This window comes from Oncorhynchus masou, chromosome 21 (assembly GCF_036934945.1).
Source record: "Oncorhynchus masou masou isolate Uvic2021 chromosome 21, UVic_Omas_1.1, whole genome shotgun sequence".
NCBI lineage: Eukaryota > Metazoa > Chordata > Actinopteri > Salmoniformes > Salmonidae > Oncorhynchus > Oncorhynchus masou.
The window spans coordinates 5138278-5160307 of NC_088232.1; the positions used below are offsets into that span (position 1 = coordinate 5138278).

The 22030-nt window shown below is 46.0% G+C and overlaps 1 protein-coding gene across 3 annotated transcripts in view; it reads right to left on the reverse strand.

Annotated features, from left to right (window-relative positions):
- Nucleotides 1–22030, reverse strand: part of LOC135507603 (deoxycytidylate deaminase-like) — a 74006-nt gene that overhangs the window by 36308 nt on the left and 15668 nt on the right. For all 3 annotated transcript variants that reach the window (XM_064927151.1, XM_064927152.1, XM_064927150.1), the window contains exon 4: nt 14547–14663. In XM_064927151.1, coding sequence (XP_064783223.1) covers nt 14547–14663 — 117 coding nt within the window. The remainder of the gene's footprint in view (nt 1–14546; nt 14664–22030) is intronic.

The following is a 22030-nucleotide window of genomic DNA, read 5'->3' on the forward strand; positions in this document are numbered from 1 at the left end:
GGTGTTACTGTTAGCGGCACTATCTATACAGGGAGTGAAAGACAGGCTAGACAGACAGTGGTGATAATATCCACTCACCTGGTATGGACTGGACTGTTATGCTCATCATATTCTCTTCACTTCGTATCACACCAGTAGCTGTACAGTTACTACTCTGATCGCTGATATTAACAGGAGAGAAAGGTCGTTATGTCTGGTCCTGGTAATCCAGAGAGCATGCGTGTTTGCCCTAACACTACACACCTGATGCCACTCGTCGTCAAACCTTTTACTAGTGGAATCAGGTGTGTAGTGCAGATTAAGAAACACTGGTCTGAACGACTACAAGAGCAAAGCTTACTTCACCATGACGATACAGACGACTATTCAAAAGAAACATTAGCGGCGGATAAATATGCGCGAAAAAACAACAAAGCATATCTGAATGTGTGCAGCGGTGCTGCCTGGCCTAACAATGGATCAGATAAATAGATCAAACGCACAAAGCGTCGCTTCTCCCAAGTGGAAGTAACAAAGAGCTTTGTGGTCGGATTGTTTGCAGCCGTAGAAGGCCACAGAGTGCAGAGGCAGTACGTGGGCGCGTTCCTTTATTCATAAATCACCCGCTGAAAAGAATATCTCTGATATTTGGATTTGCATATAAGGTATTATCATTATTCCTAGGTGTATTGGCTTTGAAAAGCACAGATGCATTGAGTGTGAATCTACTTCCTTAAAAACAAAAATACACCTATAGCTGTGTCACCAGAGACTGGTCACCTGGGTTCGCAACTCCGCGACCGGGAGGTCCGTGGGGCGACGCACAATTGGCCTAGGATCGTCCGGGTTAGGGAGGGCTTGGCCGGTAGGGATATCCTTGTCTCATCGCGCACCAGCGACTCCTGTGCCGGGCGCAGTGCGCGCTTAACCAAGGTTGCCAGATGCACGGTGTTTCCTCCGACACATTGGTGGGGCTGGCTTCCGGGTTGGATGCGCGCTGTGTTAAGAAGCAGTGCAGCTAGGTTGGGTTGTGTATCGGAGGACGCATGACTTTCAACCTTCGTCTCTCCCGAGCCCGTACGGGAGTTGTAGCGATGAGACAAGATAGTAGCTACTAAAACAATTGGATACCATGAAATTGGGGAGAAAAAGGGGTAAAAAAAATATATACAATTTGTAAGAAAAAAACTTTTCCCCGCAAAAAATAAATAACCGCAACAAATACATAAAACATTGAATCAAACTTGCTTATTGAAGTAATGTCTGGGTGTGAGTTTGCATATGGTAGCAATCTGAACGGGGATAATGCCAGTGTTCCAAATGTATAGCCAATAAACAAACCATGAATAAAAATGTACACACAATGGACTGTCAATATTGCCTAGTGAGGGCTCTGCAGGATTTGGCATTCGCGCTTGGCTGACTCCGCTGGGGTGTGATGGAAGGGGAATAATGATTGGTGGTGGTGATGGTGAGGGCCACAGGGTGTCTGTGTGCTCCAGCAGTAGGTGTTGCTCATGCTGTCAGACCACCATGACTCTTAAGTAGCACAGAGGGGCAAATCAGGGAGATGGCTTGAAATTACACTGGTTTATTTTGGCAGAGAAATGTGTGTGTGTGTGATGTCCTTACTATGTAATTGGGCAACTGGGAATTTTGTTTTGATGTGTGTAAGGAAGGCGCGGGCTGTGTGTGTGTTCTGTGGGCCGAGATATGGTCGTTTGGGGGTGCAGTGCTTATGAAGTGGGGCTTCACTGCCTCACAGCTCTAATAAGAAGGAAAAGCCTCTAGAGGATCCAAGATCAGCCCAACCAACAGCCTGGAGTTAACAGGCTGCAGCATGGAGAAGTGGTGTGTGTTTCTGTTTGAAAGCACTGCTCCCAAGAGAGAAAAGACTCAACATCCGCACTGCTTGAGACAGACACCGTTTCACATAACCTTCTGCACCAAAAGGGGAGCTTTACAAGTCACCAAGGACAGGAGCTTTAGTCTAGCGTACGGTAGCCGATACACATCATTTAAAAAGCAAATGGGATGAAATTAATCAAGTCCTTCTAAAACACATCCTTCAGAGCCAAGATGGGGGGGGGGGGGGGGTGTAATGTGAGGTTTGCTTTACGACCATAGAGATGAGGTTGTGAGTGTCAGAATCTGGTCAAGCAGCAGTGGCCAGCCCAGTCTCAGCCACCTTCTGCCTATGCTTCTACTATCGGTCTCCCTGTCCCCGTGTGCTGTCCAAATACGGACAAAAGAAATACAACAGAGATCAGATGTTCCTAGACGGGGTTCTGAGTCTGACAGCTTGAGACGCCAGTAGTAGTCATGTTAGAAAAGGAGGTGCGGAATTTAACAAATGTACTATTGAAAAATCACCCACCACAACTTCTTTCCACTGATCTATAGTGAAGCAACAGAGGAAAACAGATCCATAGTTTAAATATAAAACGTAAAAGGAAAATATCTTTCAAATAAAGCACATTTGTTTTCTCTATGTCTGGAAGACATTTTTGTGAACTATACTGAAGCTGATATGCACATCCACAACCTTTAGAAAACCGATGCTACTGTAGAAGGCCTGCAGGGCACAATGTATCATTTATCATGTCTGTAAAAACAGAAATAGCCCTTTATCCATCTCTACCCATTGACAAGACGACAGACTAGCAATAAAGAAAATACATTTTATAGATTGAAGACTGAGAAACAATACACGTGAACTGATAATCGGCCGCAAAGCATGGTGCGGTCTACCCAGTACATCACTGAGGCTCCCTGCCATCCAGGATCTCTAGACCAGGCGGTGTCAAAGGAAGGCCCGAAATTGCCAAAAACTAAAACAATAAACTGTTCACTCTGCTACCATCCGGGCAAATGTCACCGGATCATCAAATCTCGGACCAACAGGCTCCGAGGCAGCTTCTACCCCCAAGCCATAAGAATGCTAAATAGTTCATTGAATGGTTACCCTGAGTATCTGCATCGAACCCCATTATGCACCCGACTCTATGCAGACTAACAAAGACAAATAAATTGCAGCTCAAAAACGGATGTATGTAAATTCTGCAAAAAAAGAAACGTCGCTTTTTCAGGACCCTGGCTTTCAAAGATAATTCGTAAAAATCTGAACTTCACAGATCTTCATTGCAAAGGGTTTAAACACTGTTTCCCATGCTTGCTCAATGAACCATAAACATGTAATGAATATGCACCTGTAGAACGGTCGTTAAGACACTGACAGCTAACAGACGGTAGGCAATTAAAGGTCAAAGTTCCGAAAACTTAGGACACTAAAGAGGCCTTTCTACTGACTCTGAAAAACACCAAAAGAAAGATGCCCAGGGTCCCCGCTCATCTGCGTGAACGTGCCTTAGGCATGCTGCAAAGACGCATGAGGACTGCAGATGTGGCCAGGGCAATAAATTGCAATGTCCGTACTGTGAGACGCCTAAGACAGCGCTACAGGGAGACAGGACGAACAACTGATCGTCCTCGCAGTGGCAGACCTCGTGTAACAACACCTGCACAGGATAGGTACATCCGAACATCACACCTGCGGGACAGATACAGGATGGCAACAACAACTGTCCGAGTTACACCAGGAATGCACAATCCCTCCATCAGTGCTCAGACTGTCCTCAATAGGCTGAGAGGCTGGACTGAGGGCTTGTAGGCCTGTTGTAAGGCAGGTCCTCACCAGACATCACCAGAAACAACGTCGCCTGGACTCACTGTCAATGGACCAGACATGACTGGCAAAAAGTGCTCTTCACTGACGAGTCACGGTTTTGTCTCACCAGGGGTGATGGTCGGATTCGCGTTTATCTTCGAAGGAATGAGCATTACAAAGAGGCCTGTGCTCTGGAGGGGGATCGATTTGGAGGTGGAGGGTCTGTCATGGTCTGGGGCGGTGTGTCACAGCATCATTGGACTGAGTTTGTCATCGCAGGCAATCTCAACACTGTGCATTACATGGAAGACATCCTCCTCCCTCACGTGATACCCTTCCTGCAGACTCATCCTGACATGACCCTCCAGCATGATGATGCCACTGGCCATACTGCTCGTTCTGTGCATGATTTCCTGCAAGACAGAAATGTCAGTGTTCTGCCATGGCCAGCAAAGAGCCAGGATCTCAATCCCACTGAACACGTCTGGGACCTGTTGGATCGGAAGGTGAGGGCTAGGGCCATTCTGGGAACTTGCAGGTGCCTTGGTGGAAGAGTGGGGCAACATCTCACAGCAAGAACTGGGATATCTGGTGCAGTCCATGAGGAGATGATGCACTGCAGTACTTAATGCAGCTGGTGGCCACAGCAGATACTGACTTACTTTTGACCCCCCCCTTTGTTCAGGGACACATTATTCAATTTATTATTCCAATAAATGCAGTTCACAGCGAGAGGACGTTTCTATTTTTGAGTTTATCTATGTATGTATGTATGCATGCATGTATGTGTATATATGCATGTATGTGTATATACATATATCTCTCTCACACACAAACACGTTTTTGAAAGAAAATCACATTTTTTGTCCATTAAAATAACATCAAATTGATCAGAAATACAGTGCAGACATTGTTAATGACTATTGCAGCTGGAAATGGCAGATTTTTATGGAATATCTACATAGGCGTACAGAGGCCCATTATCAGCAACCATCACTCCTGTGTTCCAATGGCACGTTGTGTTAGCTAATCCAAGTGTATCATTTTAAAGGGCTAATTGATCATTAGAAAACCCTTTAGCATGTTAGCACAGCTGAAAATTGTTGTCCTGATTAAAGAAGCAATACAACTGGCCTTCTTTAGACTAGCTGAGTATCTGGAGCATCAGCATTTGTGGGATTGATTACAGGCTCAAAATGGCTGGAAACAAAGTACTTTCTTCTGAAACTCATCAGTCTATTCTTGTTCTGAGAAATGAAGGCCATTTCTCGCATGGAATAACCAAGAAACTGAAGATCTCATACAACGCTGTGTACTACTCCCTTCACAGAACAGCGCAAATGGGCTCTAACCAGACTAGAGACAGGAGTGGGAGGCCCCGGTGCACAACTGAGCAAGAGGACAGAGTGTCTAGTTTGAGAAACAAACGCCTTTCACAAGTCCTCAACTGGCAGCTTCATTAAATAGTACCTGCAAAACACCAGTCTCAACATCAACAGTGAAGAGGCAACTCCGGGATGCTGGCCTTCTAGGCAGAGTTGCAAAGAAAAAGCCATATCTCAGACTTGCCAATAAAAATAAAAGATTAAGATGGGCAAAAGAACACAGTCACTGGAGGAGCTCTGCCTAGAAGCCCAGCAACATTAACAATGTCTACACCGTATTCCTGATTAATTTGATGTTATTTTAATGGACAAGAACATATCTAAGTTCCCCAAACTTTTGAATGGTAGTATATATACACACACAGTGCCAGTCAAAGGTTTGGACACCTATTAATTCTAGGGTTTTTCTTTTTTACTATTTTCTATAATGTAGAATAGTGAAGACATCAAAACTATGAAATAACACATATGGAATCATGTAGTAACCAAAAATTGTGTTAAACAAATCAAACTATATATTTTATATTATAGATTCTTCAAAGTAGCCACCCTTTGCCTTGATGACAGCTTTAAACACTCTTATTTTTAACTCTGCATTGTTGGGAAGGGCTTGTAAAAGTCTAGACCCGTCTCATTCGGCACATGAGACAAATCCAATGTTATTTGATATTGTTGTTATGTAACTAACCAGTAACATCGGAATACTAGTGACCAGTCATGAATGGGATGGAAAACTCAGAGGCAGTTTGAGTTGTAAAAAAAACGCAACATTCTGGAACGTTCCACAACAGTGACTTAAGTGGACGGGAGGGCAGCTTAAGTAACTCAGAAGAGAGGGAGGAGGGTAGGGTAGCGAGCCATTTGGGACCAGACTAAAACTTTGGAACATTTCAAATTAGCCCACTCCAGTGGAAGTTGGTGACAGACACAGAGAGTTTGTGTGTGTGTGCGGGTGAATGCCTGAGAGCGTGTGCCTGTGACAGACATGCACGGCCCCTCGCCAGCGTGAGCCCAAAGTGACAAGATGGCAGAGAAGGATGGCAGGCAGGCGCTGGGGAGTCAGTCCAAGCCCAATAGACTGAGGAGGCTTCCATAAATCCATGTTTTACGCATCCTTTTGACCAGCAACGGAAAGAAAAGAGAGTGAAGGAGAGAGCGAGGAAAAGAGAAGAATATTAGGCAAGGACAGTAACAGAAAAAAGGAGGAAAGGGGTGGGGGGGCTAATACGTGGCAGTCGAGAGACCAAATGAGAAAGAGAAAAGGCAAGGGAAATCCGAAGTGAGGAAGAAAGCGGCCTCTCGTCAGGGCTAAGTGGAAGGACGGGCATCATCTTACGAGTTCCAACCCAACTTTACCATATAGTGACTTCTACCGTGATTATCTTTACTTTTTTGTTGTACAGAAAGTTCATATTATTGTCACACATGACCGCCGAAGCACTTCTGGACATCAGATCGACAGCTACGAACCTAGATTTTGACTTCAACTCCGACTCAGCTGTTCCACTGTTCATACTGAACCCTGTTCCTTTGTTTCCGTGGGCTACCAACACACTGCAGGCACAGACGTGGGAGACGAGGTGAAAACCGAACGGCGCTCCCTTCCGTTCGACTGGCAAATCACTTGAGAATAACATGGCTGAGCTCCGTTCGAGAGTCTCCTATCAGAGAGACTAGAAAAGCTGCAACATTATGTGTCTTACTGAAACGTAACTTTTCAAAAGTAACTGGTTCTGCTGCTTCAAGTGAGAAGGAAATCTCAAGCTTTTGCTCACCTGGTATATGGTCATTATAAGCTGCAGACCCTTTGACCTACCAAGAGAGTTCTAATTTGTAATTATCACAGCTGTCAAACTGTATGGGGCCATAAACAGAAACTGCTCACCCAGAAGAAGCATCTCTGGTGGGCGGAGACTTTAAACTTTAAACATCAATAAGTGATTGTAGCTTTCACCTGGTCAGTCTTTGTCATGGAGAGAACAGTGTAATACACACACACACACACACACTACATTGACACTCCCACACACATTAACTACATACGCGCACACACAAATGATGTCAAAATAAATAAACATCTAGCGGAAAGCTACTGCTACGCTGTTCTTTATTGTATTATTTATCCTGATGCCTAGCCACTTCACCCTGCCTTAATGTATATACACTACATGACCAAAAATGTGTGGACACCTGCTCGTCAAACATTTAATTCCAAAATTGTGTCCATAAATATGGTGTTGATCCCAGTTTGCTGCTATAACAGCCTCCACTCTTCTGGGAAGGCTTTCCACTAGATGTTGGATCATTGAAGCAGGGACTTGTTTCCATTCAGAAACGAGCATTAGTGAGATCGGCTACCGATGTTGGGCGATTAAGTGTGGCTCACAGTCGGCGTTCCAATTCATCCCAAAAGGTGGTTGATGAGGTTTAGGTCAGGGTTCTGTGCAGGCCAGTCAAAATCTTCCACACCGATCTCGACAAACCATTTCTGTATGGATCTCACGTTGTTCACGGGTACATTGTCATGCTGAAACAGGAAAGGGCCTTCCTCAAAATGTTGCCCCAAAGTTGGAAGCACAGAATGTATGCTGTAACAATAAGATATGCCTTCACTAGAACTAAGGGGCCTAGCCTGAACCATGAAACAGCCCCAGAACATTATTCCTCCTCCACCAAACTTTACAGTTGGCACTGCATTTGGGCGGGTAGCATTCTCCTTTCATCCCCCAAACCCAGATTTATCCGTCAGACTGACAGATGGTGAAGTGAGATTCATCACTCCAGAGAACGCGTTTCCATTGCTCCAACAGCGTCGAGCTTTACACCACTCCAGCCAAAGCATGGTGATCTTAGGCTTGTGTGTGGCTGCTCGGCCATCGAAACCCATTTCATTAAGCTCTCGACAAAACAGTTATTGTGCTGAGGTTGCTTCCAGAGGCAGTTTGGAACTCTGTAGTGAGTGTTGCAACTGAGGATAGACGATATTTACGCGCTACGAGCTTCAGCAGTCCCGTTCTGTGAGCTTGTGCGGCCTACCACTTTGTGGCTGAGCTGTTGTTGCTCCTAGACATTTCCACTTCACAATAACAGCACTTACAGTTGACCGGGGCAGCTCTACCAGGGCAGAAATTTGACAAACTGACTTGTCACGTTGAAAGTCACTGAGCTCTTCAGTAAGGCCATTCTACTGCCAATGGGCTGTGGAGATTGCATGGCTGTGTTCTTGATTTTTTTTCTGTCTTCTAGACATTGACTTACTTTGGTGCGAAAAGTGCAAATCAATCCCAGAACAACAGCAAAGGACCTGCTGGAGGAAACAGGTAGAAAAGTATCAATATCCACAGTAAAACGAGTCAGCAAGGAAGAAGCCACTGCTCCATAACCGCCATAAAAAAGCCCATGGGGACAAAGATCGTACTTTTTGGAGAAATATCCTCTGGTCTGATGAAACAAAAATAGAGCTGTTTAGGCATAATGACCATCATTATGTTTGGAGGAAAAAAGGGTGAGGCTTGCAAGCTGAAGAACACCATCCCAACTGTGAAGCACGGGGGTGGCAGCATCATGTTGTGGGGATGCTTTGCGGCATAAGGGACAGGTGCATTTAAAAAAATAGATGACATCATGAGTCAGGAAAATTATGTAGGTATATTGAAGCAACATCTCAAGACATCAGTCAGGAAGTTAAAGCTTGGTTGCAAATGAGTCTCCAAATGGACAATGACCCCAAGCATACTTCCAAAGTTGTGGCAAAATGGTTTAAGGACAACAAAGTCAAGGTATTGGAGTGGCCATCACAAAGCCCTGACCTCAATCCTATAGAACACTTTTGGGCAAAACTGAAAAAGCGTGTGTGAGCAAGGAGGCCTACAAACCTGACCCAGTTACACCAGCTCTGTCAGGAGGAATGGGCCAAAATTCACCCAACTTATTGTGGGAAGCTTGTGGAAGGCTACCTGAACAGTTTGACCGAAGTTAAACAATTTAAAGATAATATACTACCAAATACTAATTGAGTGTATGTAAACTTCTGACCCACTGGGAATGTGATGAAAGAAAGAAATCATTCTCTCTACTATTATTCTGACATTTCATATTCTTAAAATTAAGTGGTGATCCTAACTGACCTAAAACAGGGAATTTTTACTAGGATTAAATGTCAGGAATTGTGAAAAACTGAGTTTAAATGCATTTGGCTAAGGTGCATGTCAACTTCCCGACTCCAACTGTATGTAGCTCCATTCTTGTGTATTTTATTCCCCGTTACCATTTTATTTTTTAACCTCTTGAAACTCTAGCAATTTCATTTTTGGATGAAAAACGTTCCCATTTTAAACAAGATATTTTGTCACAAAAAGATGCTCGACTATGCATATAATTGATAGCTTTGGAAAGAAAACACTCTGAATTTTCCAGAACTGCAAAGATATTGTCTGTGCGTGCCCTAGAACGGGAGCTACAGGCAAAACCAAGATGAAACAGCAACCAGGAAACCAGCAGGATTTTTGAGGCTCCGTTTTCCATTGTCTCCTTATATGGCTGTGAATGCGAGAGGAATGAGCCTGCCCTTTCTGTCGGTTCCCAAGGTGTCTGCAGCATTGTGACGTATTTGTAGGCATATCATTGGAAGATTGACCATAAGAGACTACATTTTCCAGGTGTCCGCCCGGTGTCCTCCGTCGAAATTGGTGCGTCTTTTTCAGCTGCTGGTATTTTTCCATGCGATTCTGAGGGGAAAGCAGGCTTCCACAAACTGCATATCAATGAAGAGATATGTGAAAAAACACCTTGAGGATTGATTCTAAACAACGTTTGCCATGTTTCGGTCGATATTATGGAGTTAATTCGGAAAAAGTTTGACGTTTTGGTGACTGAATTTTCGGTTTGTTTCGGTAGCCAAATGTGATGTACAAAACGGAGCGATTTCTCCTACACAAAGATTCTTTCAGGAAAAACTGAACATTTGCTATGTAACTGAGAGTCTCCTCATTGAAAACAACCGAAGCTCTTCAAAGGTAAATTATTTTATTTATTTGGTTATCTGGTTTTTGTGAAAATGTTGCGTGCTAAATGCTACTCAAAATGCTAAGCTAGCTTAGCATACTCTTACACAAATTAGTGATTTGCTATGGTTCAAAAGCATATTTTGAAAATCTGAGATGACAGTGTTGTTAAGAAAAGGCTAAGCTTGAGAGCAGGCGCATTATTTTCATTTTATTTGCGATTTTCAGAAATCGTTAACGTTGCGTTATGCTAATGAGCCTGAGGCTTTAGTCACGATCCCGGATCCGGGATGGGGAGTATCAAGAGGTTTAATTAAACTCTGCATTGTTGTGAGGAGTTGTAAGCAAGCATTTCACAGTTAAGTCCAGAACAGTTGTATTTGGCAAATAAAATGTTATTTGATTTTTTATTTCATGTGACTTACAAAAGCAGGTCTTGTAATGAGCCAGTGATAAACAGGAGAAGGACACACTATGGAGGAGCATTCCAATGGGATTAGGAAAGCAACAAAGGGCCTACAGATTAGCTCATGGGAATACAATGGGAGCGAGGCCGCTGGGAAGAGAGGGGTGAAGAGGGGCAACCAGTGAATTAGCTGTGTAGACTCAGAGGACGGATAACCTGCTAGGTGTTAGGACAGTGCCGCCCGCTCGTCAACACACACATTCTTCATTTTCTGTACAACGATCTTAAGATGGATAATGACTCCTCAATTCAAAATACATACTGAGGCGTTAAAGCTAAATGCACCAATGCATGACTGAGCTGAGGAGAAATAGTTTGGCGCGCGACACCAACACAGCTCTCAGTATTAAAAGGATGTAACAACGCTGCCAGCGGGGGAGTCAGGCCGGACCACAGCGCTGCCAGCGGGGGAGTCAGGCCGGACCACAGCGCTGCCAGCGGGGGAGTGAGGCCGGACCACAGCGCTGCCAGCGGGGGAGTCAGGCCGGACCACAGCGCTGCCAGCGGGGGAGTCAGGCCGGACCACAGCGCTGCCAGCGGGGAGTCAGGCCGGACCACAGCGCTGCCAGCGGGGAGTCAGGCCGGACCACAGCGCTGCCAGCGGGGAGTCAGACTGGACCACAGCGCTGCCAGCGGGGGAGTCAGGCCGGACCACAGCGCTGCCAGCGGGGGAGTCAGGCCGGACCACAGCGCTGCCAGCGGGGGAGTCAGGCCGGACCACAGCGCTGCCAGCGGGGGAGTCAGGCCGGACCACAGCGCTGCCAGCGGGGGAGTCAGGCCGGACCACAGCGCTGCCAGCGGGGGAGTCAGGCCGGACCACAGCAGCAGCTTTTTCACATTAGAACTGAGACCGGCTGAGAATATAATAGGAGGCTGATTTGAGGATTTATAGTGTAAATAACAAGACAGTTACGTACTATTAACCGTCTGGTAACGAGGGCTGGAGAGAGAGGGGGAAGGGGAGGAAAGGAGGAGAGAGAGGGGGAAGGGGAGGAAAGGAGGAGAGAGAGGGGGAAGGGGAGGAAAGTTAGGAGAGAGAGGGGGAAGGGGAGGAAAGGAGGAGAGAGAGGGGGAAGGGGAGGAAAGGAGAAGAGAGAGGGGGAAGGGGAGGAAAGGAGGAGAGAGAAGGGGAAGGGGAGGAAAGGAGGAGAGAGAGGGGGAAGGGGAGGAAAGGAGGAGAGAGAGGGGGAAGGGGAGGAAAGGAGGAGAGAGAGGGGGAAGGGGAGGAAAGGAGGAGAGAGAGGGGGAAGGGGAGGAAAGGAGAAGAGAGAAGGGGAAGGGGAGGAAAGGAGGAGAGAGAGGGGGAAGGGGAGGAAAGGAGGAGAGAGAGGGGGAAGGGGAGGAAAGGAGGAGAGAGAGGGGGAAGGGGAGGAAAGGAGGAGAGAGAAGGGGAAGGGGAGGAAAGGAGGAGAGAGGAGTCAATCAAAGTAAGTAATTGGGTGAATAAAAGTGTGCCAGTGAACATGGGAGAAAAACAGAATGATTGAAATAGAAAAGCGAACGATAAAAAGGTGGAAAGAGATTGGAGGGAGAGAGAGTTCTGGGTGGCTCCACACGGTTACTGAGAAGCAGCGCAACTCATTTGAACTCCAGTCCAAAAATAAAAGCCAACTGAGAGATTTGTTCAAACGTTGATTGAACGAGTGGCCTGCTGGAGACCGAGAGGAAACGAAGGGGGAGCGGTGAGAATGAGAAGACCACAGTGCCCCCTAAAGCCAGAAGAGTAGACCTCTTTTTCCCCTCCATCTCTCATCTGAAGAGCCTGTGTATTGAGTGGCCAAGAGGGTTTCGTTCAAGGCGCGCGCACACACACGTTGAGGGGCCGAGAGGCTACCGTTCAAGGCCTTGCAAGCGTTACTTAATGAAACTTTTTTTTTTAAAGGACTCGGAGGATCCCTTCCCGTTCTTAGAGAGCTGAGCCGTTCTGTTCGTCGGTACATGAGGCGCATTTATTAAACACACAAACGACCGGACAGAGCGGCGCACACACACACACACACACACACACACACACACACAGAGAGCGAGAGCGCGGCCCACTCGGTCAGACCATACTTTAACCTATTCCCTAGGTTGAGGTTCAAACGCACTCTTTGACCCCACAAATGGAGAAGTTGTAATCAAGGCTGAATGGAAATAAGCCCATTTCTAGAGTGAGAGATTAAAACCAGACGAACAGGTGCAGCGCTAAGGAGCGCTGTGGAATTGAGCCCAACGGCCTTCCGTAGGCCTATCGGATTCACTGACACGTTTCACAGTAAATAGCAAACGCATCTATTGTTAAACCTTCTGATTCTCATCATGCTGTTATGACAGTGAGAATGATAGATATGAGAGAGTGAGAGAGCGAGAGAAAGAGAATTAGTAAGACAGAAGCAGAGGGAAAAAAATAGATTTTTCTAGTGGCGGGGCGGAGTGAACAGTCATCACACGCCACCTTTGTGAAACATGGCACTTGTTGCTAAGCGTTTGACAAGCCAGGTTGAAACTGCATCACAAATTAGGTTGGCTTATTGCTGTTCAGTTTCCTTCTCTCCTCTTGAAGGTGCAGGTGAACAAAAAGTGTGTGTGTGTGTCTGTGTGTGTATAAACTCCCTCCTTAATGAAGTAGGAGCCTGGAGATGGAGCTTACACCCCACTGTGCCGGGGAGAGAAGAGGGCCTGGCAAGACCCATTTGTGATCAGAGTGAAATAGTGTGTGTAGGAGTGTGTCGGAACTATGAGTGTGTGTATGCATGCCTGCATACATGTCAGTATATATAGCTCAGTGTGTGTGTGTGTGTGTAGGAGTTGAGAGAGTGTGTGTGTGTGTGTGTGTGTGTGTGTGTGTGTGTGTGTGTGTGTGTGTGTGTGTGTGTGTGTGTGTGTGTGTGTGTGTGTGTGTGTGTGTGTGTGTGTGTGTGTGTGTGTGTCTCACTTCGGTATGCAGCTCCAGGAGGGCCTCTTGCCTAAGGAGCAACAGCAGGGGGTTGTGGGAAGATAACGGGGGAAGTTTTTTGAGGGAGGGCAGAAAGCAGTAGAGGGAGCGAAGGAGAAGGATCGAAAGAGGGAAAAAAAGCTGTGCTTGCCGTTCGTGTTGCTATGTTTGAAAACGGCGGAGGTTGCGGAGTAAAACAATCCTGTTGCCTATCGTCAGTGGGGTGGGGGTGGGGGGGGGGCAACAAGAGGGGTAAGGAAACCTTGTTCCATGTTGGGGGGAGGGGGGGTCGTCCCCAATCCCCAGTGTGACTTCGCCCCCTCGCCGAGCATTCTGTCTAACAGAATCACCTTGACACACAGACCGTACCACGGCACACAGACCGTACCACGGCACACAGACCGTACCACGGCACACGCACGTGCGACGTCGACGGTGATCAAAACGCACCCAAAAAAAAACACTGCTGAGAATCTGTTGCGCAATCGCCGTGTGGTCGCTGTGTGGTCTGCCCATCCATCAGCGCCAGTCTAATACCTGCAGAACTCATACTGCACAGAGGGAACACTGTATGGCACTTAGGCTAAACACAATGCGAGCTAAACTTACATACTTTGTGGTTGTCAACCGGGATATATAAAGGGAGAAAAGATAGGAAAGAAGTGATGTGTTTAGTGGAAGAGGAGGAGAGGCGTCTCGCTGTGACTAGCTGAGTCAAGGACGAGAGAGGGGGGAGTGTGTGTGTGTGTGTGTGTGTGTGTGTGTGTCTGAGAGAAGAGGTGTAGAAAGAGAGGAGGAGGAGTGCAACACGGGAAGAGCATGAACGAAGGAAGAAAATAAAAAAGGAATGCGGAGAGAAGAAACACGACAACACCAAAGGTGCGGAGCGGGAGAAGAAGTGTGTGACCCTGAAAGGATGAAAAGGAGCAGAGAAAAGGTACCACAAAGAGAGAGATGAAAAAGGAAGTGAAGGGTGGAGAAAAGCAAAGGCGGTTGTGAGGGGAGGGCAACAGTTGGGAGGAGGCTCACCTGTTTGGAAATGGAGAACAAAAATGACAGAACAGAGGGATGGGTGAAGGAGAGAGGGAGGGGTCTCATCTGCGTGTGTGTGGGAGGGGGGGGGTCCCACCTGCTTGGATGATGAGCTTGGCACACTCGTTGCAGGGGAACAGAGCCACGTACATGGAACAGCCCTTCACGTCCGCTGAGTTCTTATTCATGATCGCATTCAGCTCCGCATGGCACACTGGAGGAGAGAGGGGGAGGCAGAGAGAGGGGGAGGCAGAGAGAGGGGGAGGCAGAGAGGGGGGGAGGCAGAGAGAGGGGGAGGTAGAGAGAGGGGGAGGTAGAGAGAGGGGGAGGTAGAGAGAGGGGGAGGAAGAGAGAGGGGGAGGAAGAGAGAGGTGGAGGAAGAGAGAGGGGGAGGCAGAGAGAGGGGGAGGCAGAGAGAAGGGGAGGAAGAGAGAGGGGAGGCAGAGAGAGGGGGAGGCAGAGAGAGGGGGAGGCAGAGAGAGGGGAGGTAGAGAGAGGGGGAGGTAGAGAGAGGGGGAGGTAGAGAGAGGGGGAGGTAGAGAGAGGGAGAGGTAGAGAGAGGGAGAGGTAGAGAGAGGTGGAGGAAGAGAGAGGAGGAGGCAGAGAGAGGGGGAGGCAGAGAGAAGGGGAGGAAGAGAGAAGGGGAAGAAGAGAGAGGGGGAGGCAGAGAGAGGGTGAGGCAGAAAGAGGGGGAGGAAGAGAGAGGGAGAGAAGGGGAGGAAGAGAGTGAAAATCTGGTCAACACACCACGGGTGGCAGTGAATCAAAAGAGACATTTATATGCAGACGATACAGGTTTCCTAGTTCCAACAGCCACATAAAAAAATTCACTGGTCTAGGATCAGGTCCCCCCGGTCCATATAAGCTCATTCATAATTCTAAAAAGGCTAAACTGATTCTAGTTCAGCAATTCCACTGAGACTCAATACAGACCTTAATTCCCATTGTCCAGTGGAAAGTGATGCACTGAGAGTGAACAGATGCCTCCTCTCCCCTCCACCCTGCCAGCCATAAAATGACTCCTTCCTAACGTTAATTACGGGAAATGAATTGCCCCCTATCAGCGACGGTGGCCGATTACAGAGCACACCCGCCAACCCCCAAACTGTAGTGTGATTACCATACCCCCCCCACTAGCCCCATGCCAGCCAGCCAACCATGCCGCCACCCGCTACTGCGGCAGATTTGCTTTGGCACAACATCAGAGCACGGCACGGCACGACATGCACGTTGGTCCACTGCGCTCACAGCAAGCAGGCAGAACTCATGAGAGAGAGAGAGAGCCGAGGGATGGTTAACTTGGAGAACTTGTGACAAACAGTTGTCATGGCAGCATGTCTTCGGTGGGGAACACGATAAGATATTATCCTGAGCACTGTTTAATGTTAGTCACTGGTCTCAGTTACTATTAGAACAGCGGTAGTTACCATTACAGTCACTGGTCTCAGTTACTATTAGAACAGTGGTAGTTACCATTAGTCACTGGTCTCAGTTACTATTAGAACAGTGGTAGTTACCATTACAGTCACTGGTCTCAGTTACTATTAGAACAGCGGTAGTTACCATTACAGTCACTGGTCTCAGTTACTATTAGAACAGCGGTAGTTACCATTACAGTCACTGGTCTCAGTTACTATTAGAACAGCGGTAGTTACCATTACAGTCACTGGTCTCAGTTACTATTAGAACAGCGGTAGTTACCATTACAGTCACTGGTCTCAGTTACTATTAGAACAGCGGTAGTTACCACTACAGTCACTGGTCTCAGTCACTATTAGAACAGCGGTAGTTACCACTACAGTCACTGGTCTCAGTTACTATTAGAACAGCGGTAGTTACCATTACAGTCACTGGTCTCAGTTACTATTAGAACAGCGGTAGTTAGCATTACAGTCACTGGTCTCAGTTACTATTAGAACAGCGGTAGTTACCACTACAGTCACTGGTCTCAGTTACTATTAGAACAGCGGTAGTTACCACTACAGTCACTGGTCTCAGTTACTATTAGAACAGCGGTAGTTACCATTACAGTCACTGGTCTCAGTTACTATTAGAACAGCGGTAGTTACCACTACAGTCACTGGTCTCAGTTACTATTAGAACAGCGGTAGTTACCACTACAGTCACTGGTCTCAGTTACTATTAGAACAGTGGAAGTTACCATTAGTCACTGGTCTCAGTTACTATTAGAACAGCGGTAGTTACCACTACAGTCACTGGTCTCAGTTACTATTAGAACAGCGGTAGTTACCACTACAGTCACTGGTCTCAGTTACTATTAGAACAGCGGTAGTTACCATTACAGTCACTGGTCTCAGTTACTATTAGAACAGCGGTAGTTACAATTACAGTCACTGGTCTCAGTTACTATTAGAACAGCGGTAGTTACCATTACAGTCACTGGTCTCAGTTACTATTAGAACAGCGGTAGTTACCATTACAGTCACTGGTCTCAGTTACTATTAGAACAGCGGTAGTTACCATTACAGTCACTGGTCTCAGTTACTATTAGAACAGTGGAAGTTACCATTACAGTCACTGGTCTCAGTTACTATTAGAACAGTGGTAGTTACCACTACAGTCACTGGTCTCAGTTACTAATAGAACAGCGGTAGTTACCATTACAGTCACTGGTCTCAGTTACTATTAGAACAGCGGTAGTTACCATTACAGTCACTGGTCTCAGTTACTATTAGAACAGTGGTAGTTACCACTACAGTCACTGGTCTCAGTTACTATTAGAACAGCGGTAGTTACCATTACAGTCACTGGTCTCAGTTACTATTAGAACAGCGGTAGTTACCATTACAGTCACTGGTCTCAGTTACTATTAGAACAGTGGAAGTTACCATTAGTCACTGGTCTCAGTTACTATTAGAACAGTGGAAGTTACCATTAGTCACTGGTCTCAGTTACTATTAGAACAGCGGTAGTTACCATTACAGTCACTGGTCTCAGTTACTATTAGAACAGCGGTAGTTACCATTACAGTCACTGGTCTCAGTTACTATTAGAACAGTGGTAGTTACCATTAGTCACTGGTCTCAGTTACTATTAGAACAGTGGAAGTTACCATTAGTCCTGGTCTCAGTTACTATTAGAACAGCGGTAGTTACCATTACAGTCACTGGTCTCAGTTACTATTAGAACAGTGGTAGTTACCATTAGTCACTGGTCTCAGTTACTATTAGAACAGTGGAAGTTACCATTAGTCACTGGTCTCAGTTACTATTAGAACAGCGGTAGTTACCATTAGTCACTGGTCTCAGTTACTATTAGAACAGCGGTAGTTACCATTACAGTCACTGGTCTCAGTTACTATTAGAACAGCGGTAGTTACCATTACAGTCACTGGTCTCAGTTACTATTAGAACAGCGGTAGTTACCATTACAGTCACTGGTCTCAGTTACTATTAGAACAGCGGTAGTTACCATTACAGTCACTGGTCTCAGTTACTATTAGAACAGCGGTAGTTACCACTACAGTCACTGGTCTCAGTTACTATTAGAACAGTGGTAGTTACCATTACAGTCACTGGTGAATAGCGTAAATGAACACTGATCCGATGTGTGATCCAACAGCCCCCCCCCCCCCCCCTTTAAAACTGCTCCTAAAATTGATGTGGACCTCACAAAAGCCTTTTGTGGTCTGAATTAGCTGCAGAGTTACTTGAAACCAGAATGGCCTTCCCAGGTAGAGGGCAATTATCCCCAGTAACCATGAGCGAGACTTTCTGAACAAGAGCGATGTTGTGTATGTGTGTGTGTGTGTGTGTGTGTGTGTGTGAGGAGAGGTCTTGGCTAAGATGACTGCTTTTCCTTGTAATTGCATATTACAGCCTTTATTATGGCCAATTATTTCCCTTTGAAGATGATTAGACATTTTTTTTTAAGAGGTTTTTTTTCTCTTCCTTTACCCAGTTTCACAAGGAAATTGCTGTGTGAAAAACCCTTCACATTGTGTCTAGCATCATGCTACGACCTGGGCAGCAAATGTAGACAAGGACCTGGATAGTGGCAACCCTAAGAGGGCTTTTAAGATACCCCTGGATGGGATGAGGAGAAGAAGAAATCTTGTGTTTGAAGATACAAAAATATAATGAGGTTCTTTCTAACGAGAAGAGGATGCAGAGCAGAGAGCGTAAGAGCGAGGAAGAGGGGAGAGAGCGAGAGACCCATTGGCCAGAAAGAGTGGGAGAGAAAGAGATTAGGGGAAATAAGTGATTCGTCACCTAGCTTTGCTAACAGCACGAGAAGACTTGGGCATATCTGCGTCACAGCTATGCCCAATGCGTTGCCCAGTATACTCCCATCTGCAAAAAACAAACATATCTTTATGAAAGAGCTTGGAGAAACTAGACAGGAGAGACTAGGGTGTTTCTCTAAAAACCTTTTCAATTATTCTGAAGTGGACTGGAGGAAGAAATAGGCCTACATCCTTTGAATGTAAAAAAGGGCTGTCTGGAGGTTCGCCAACTCATTTACTTTCAGCGGTTCGCTCTCTCTGTCCTCCAAACTAAGCAACCCCCCCCCCCTAACCTCTGCATATTAACTGGAGACATCCTTAAAGCGTCAGGTATCTCCACACACACACACACGCACGCACACACACACACACACACACACAAAGCTTCAGGTCTCAACTCAAACTGCTTTCAATTACCGGTGAAATTCAAAGTTTTCAAAAATAACTACTTCAAAAATTAATAACTGGGCAGTTAGTTTGACATTCCATATTTTTTTTGGTAGAACCCTCTCTCCTGAACTCAGGAGATTCATTCTCTGGTTCCCGTGGCGATTAGAAAAATGCTGTGATGAAACAGTGATGTGTCCAACCTACAGTCTGTCTGGGAATGTTGGAATGGAATATTCTGGAACAACTGTAGCCAATTACATGTGGATGTTGGGCTGCCAGTGACCCAATGGCATAGTGTATAGAGTTTCTGTAGGAAGCCAGAGGGAGGGGTCTGGAATTGAGAGGATAGACTGGAGTGCACTGAAGGGTTAGGACTGTCAACCTATAAAGCCCGGTAGAAGTTTCTATAAGGCTACAATTGTAATATAAGTAGTAGTAGGCCTTGGGCTATTAGGTAAGAGAAACTGTACACATGCAAAGTCAGTGTGTGTGTGTGTGTGTGTGTGTGTGTTCTGGCAGATGGTCAGTTAGGTGCTCTCTGACCACTGTAGCCAATTAGAGAAAATATTGAGAGGTCAGAGGTCAAGATTGGCCACCTGCCAACCAACATGGAGCCTTGTATTTGCATGCACCTTAAAAAAATGTAAGAAATGTTAAAAAAAACACACACAGTGTCTGAATACCCACACTAGCGTACTTCATGCTTAAACTGCAAAATGCATGTACTCATCATCGCATACTATTTAGCACGGACTGTTTAGTAAAGAAGTATGCAGTATGCCGCGGCCGTCGCGGCTCCTGACTGGTTGAGTAGGTGGGGCGGGGCCGAGTGCGGGTGGATTTTTCAAAATTCAACAGACCTGCATCACATTAAGCAGCCTGATAATAGCTCACTTCCAATTTGATTCATTTCTCTAAACTCTGAATGGAATTAGGTATGGAGTTATAGGCCTACTCAGGCTGGTTATAAGCAGAGCATCACATACCGTAGGTAAATATTTTCCACTTGAACATATTTATTAGTGAAACCAAAGTGCTGTAACATAAATCAAATAGCCTAGGACACACCACAACTTTAACTGTTCAAATCGAGTGTATGGCACATTCAGAACCGATTGACAGCAACATAGTAAACTAAAGCACTGGTCATTGGGAATGAGATCAGAATGACTGCTAAGGCTTGTCCCTGGTGCCGACATTGTCAGAAATCCAAAGATGGTTTAGAAGGCCAAGAGACAAAAAAAAACCTTTTCAAATAAGAAAACCGACCGAAATTGAATATAAAAATAAAAAATAAAAAAGGTTTTCAAAGATGTAGCCTACGATGCAATACTCAATCATTTTAAGGATAACAACATCTCCTTCGACTACATTTGAACACCGCCGCAGAAACTTTGCTTTTCAGCATCTTCCCAATTAAGTAGCCTAGTTGTGTTGTTTGGCTACTTGGAGAGAACTCGGGCCTGTCACTCGCAGCCCACCTCTTCCAATGCATTGTGGGAAAGTGTACATCTAATCCCACTAGATAAAGAGCGGAGATGAGTATAACATCCTGGCATTTAAACCATCAAGATTTTCAAAAATTCACATTAATATAAAACACATTTTCGCCTACTGAAAACGCGCCATTGTGTTGTTTCGCGCTATTCGCTGATTTTCGGTAGCTCATCCCCTTACCTAATTGATCAGCTTTTGTCAAAGCCAACATGAGTATGACATCCGGATAATAAAATTATACTTGATTTTCAAAAAAGTCAATTTTTTTCTGCATACTATTTAGGAAGCAAATATGGGTATTCGGACTCTCTCCCAGAGTCAACACACTCACACAACAACAAAATGCGCTAATATAACCACTGCAGCACAAAGTATTGCGGCACTGCAGCCTATGAGCAAGTCAACCTGATTTAAGACGCACGTCTTTCCTGATTCCCACAGGCTTGTCGAGTCATGTGACTTCTAAAGCTCCACTATATTCTGTCTGCCTCTCAAATTGCACCCAATTCCCTATAGGCCCTGGTCAAAAGTAGTGCAATATGCAGGGAATAGGGTGTCACTTGGAACATAGATTCTGTCTCCGCTGCCAGGGGACACCAGAGAGAGTGCCTGGCCCCTAGCCAGAGGTGCCACAACCCTGAGGAGACTAGAGGGGGGGGGGGAGATGGAGAGAGGGCGTAGGGAGGGAAGGCAGAGAAAAGAGATTGAGGGAGAGAGAAAGAGGGAGAGCAAAAACGAAAGCTAGAGTGTGCCAGTGGGAGAGAGGCTGTAGAGCCGACCGACACAGCAGACAAATAGGGGGCCGTTAACTTTGCTACATCGGCTCAAGCAATTACATGGCTATTCCTGTGTGTTGGTAGGGAAAATAATGGGTACGAATTAGGAACGAACCGGGTCGGGAGCAGAACAGAGTTACGGGCAGACGACCGAGTTTCTATCATTCCTGGATAGTTTTGCTGTGTGTGTGTCTGTGAGAGAGAGTCACTGCCAAGGGAGCGGTTGGGTTTCCTCTCATTCTCTTTAATAACAGAACTTAAAGAATGCTTCATCTACAGAACAGAGAGAGACAATAGTTACTGGGCTTACTAAGGAAGAAAGGGATGAGGGTTTTCTGAATGAGCTGATAGAAAAGGGTGGACGCAGTATTAATCGCGTTGAATATACTGTCCTTCTCTGTATATTATAATATGATCATATATTCCCTCTAGTTGAACAAAGTGGGACAATGAAACATATTGTGATATTATAGAGGTAGTAAGTCATTTATCTGAGACACACACTTTGTAGGGTCAGGAAGAGTTTAAAAGATCAGCCCCCTCCCCCCAAAAAATTGACAAAACGATCCTAGTGCTTTGCCTCTTCACACCCTCGCCATGGCAACCGTTGATAGTCTCCCACGCTGGCATCTGCTACCCACAGTCTGCCAACTGTGCCCTCAGCCCTGGCTC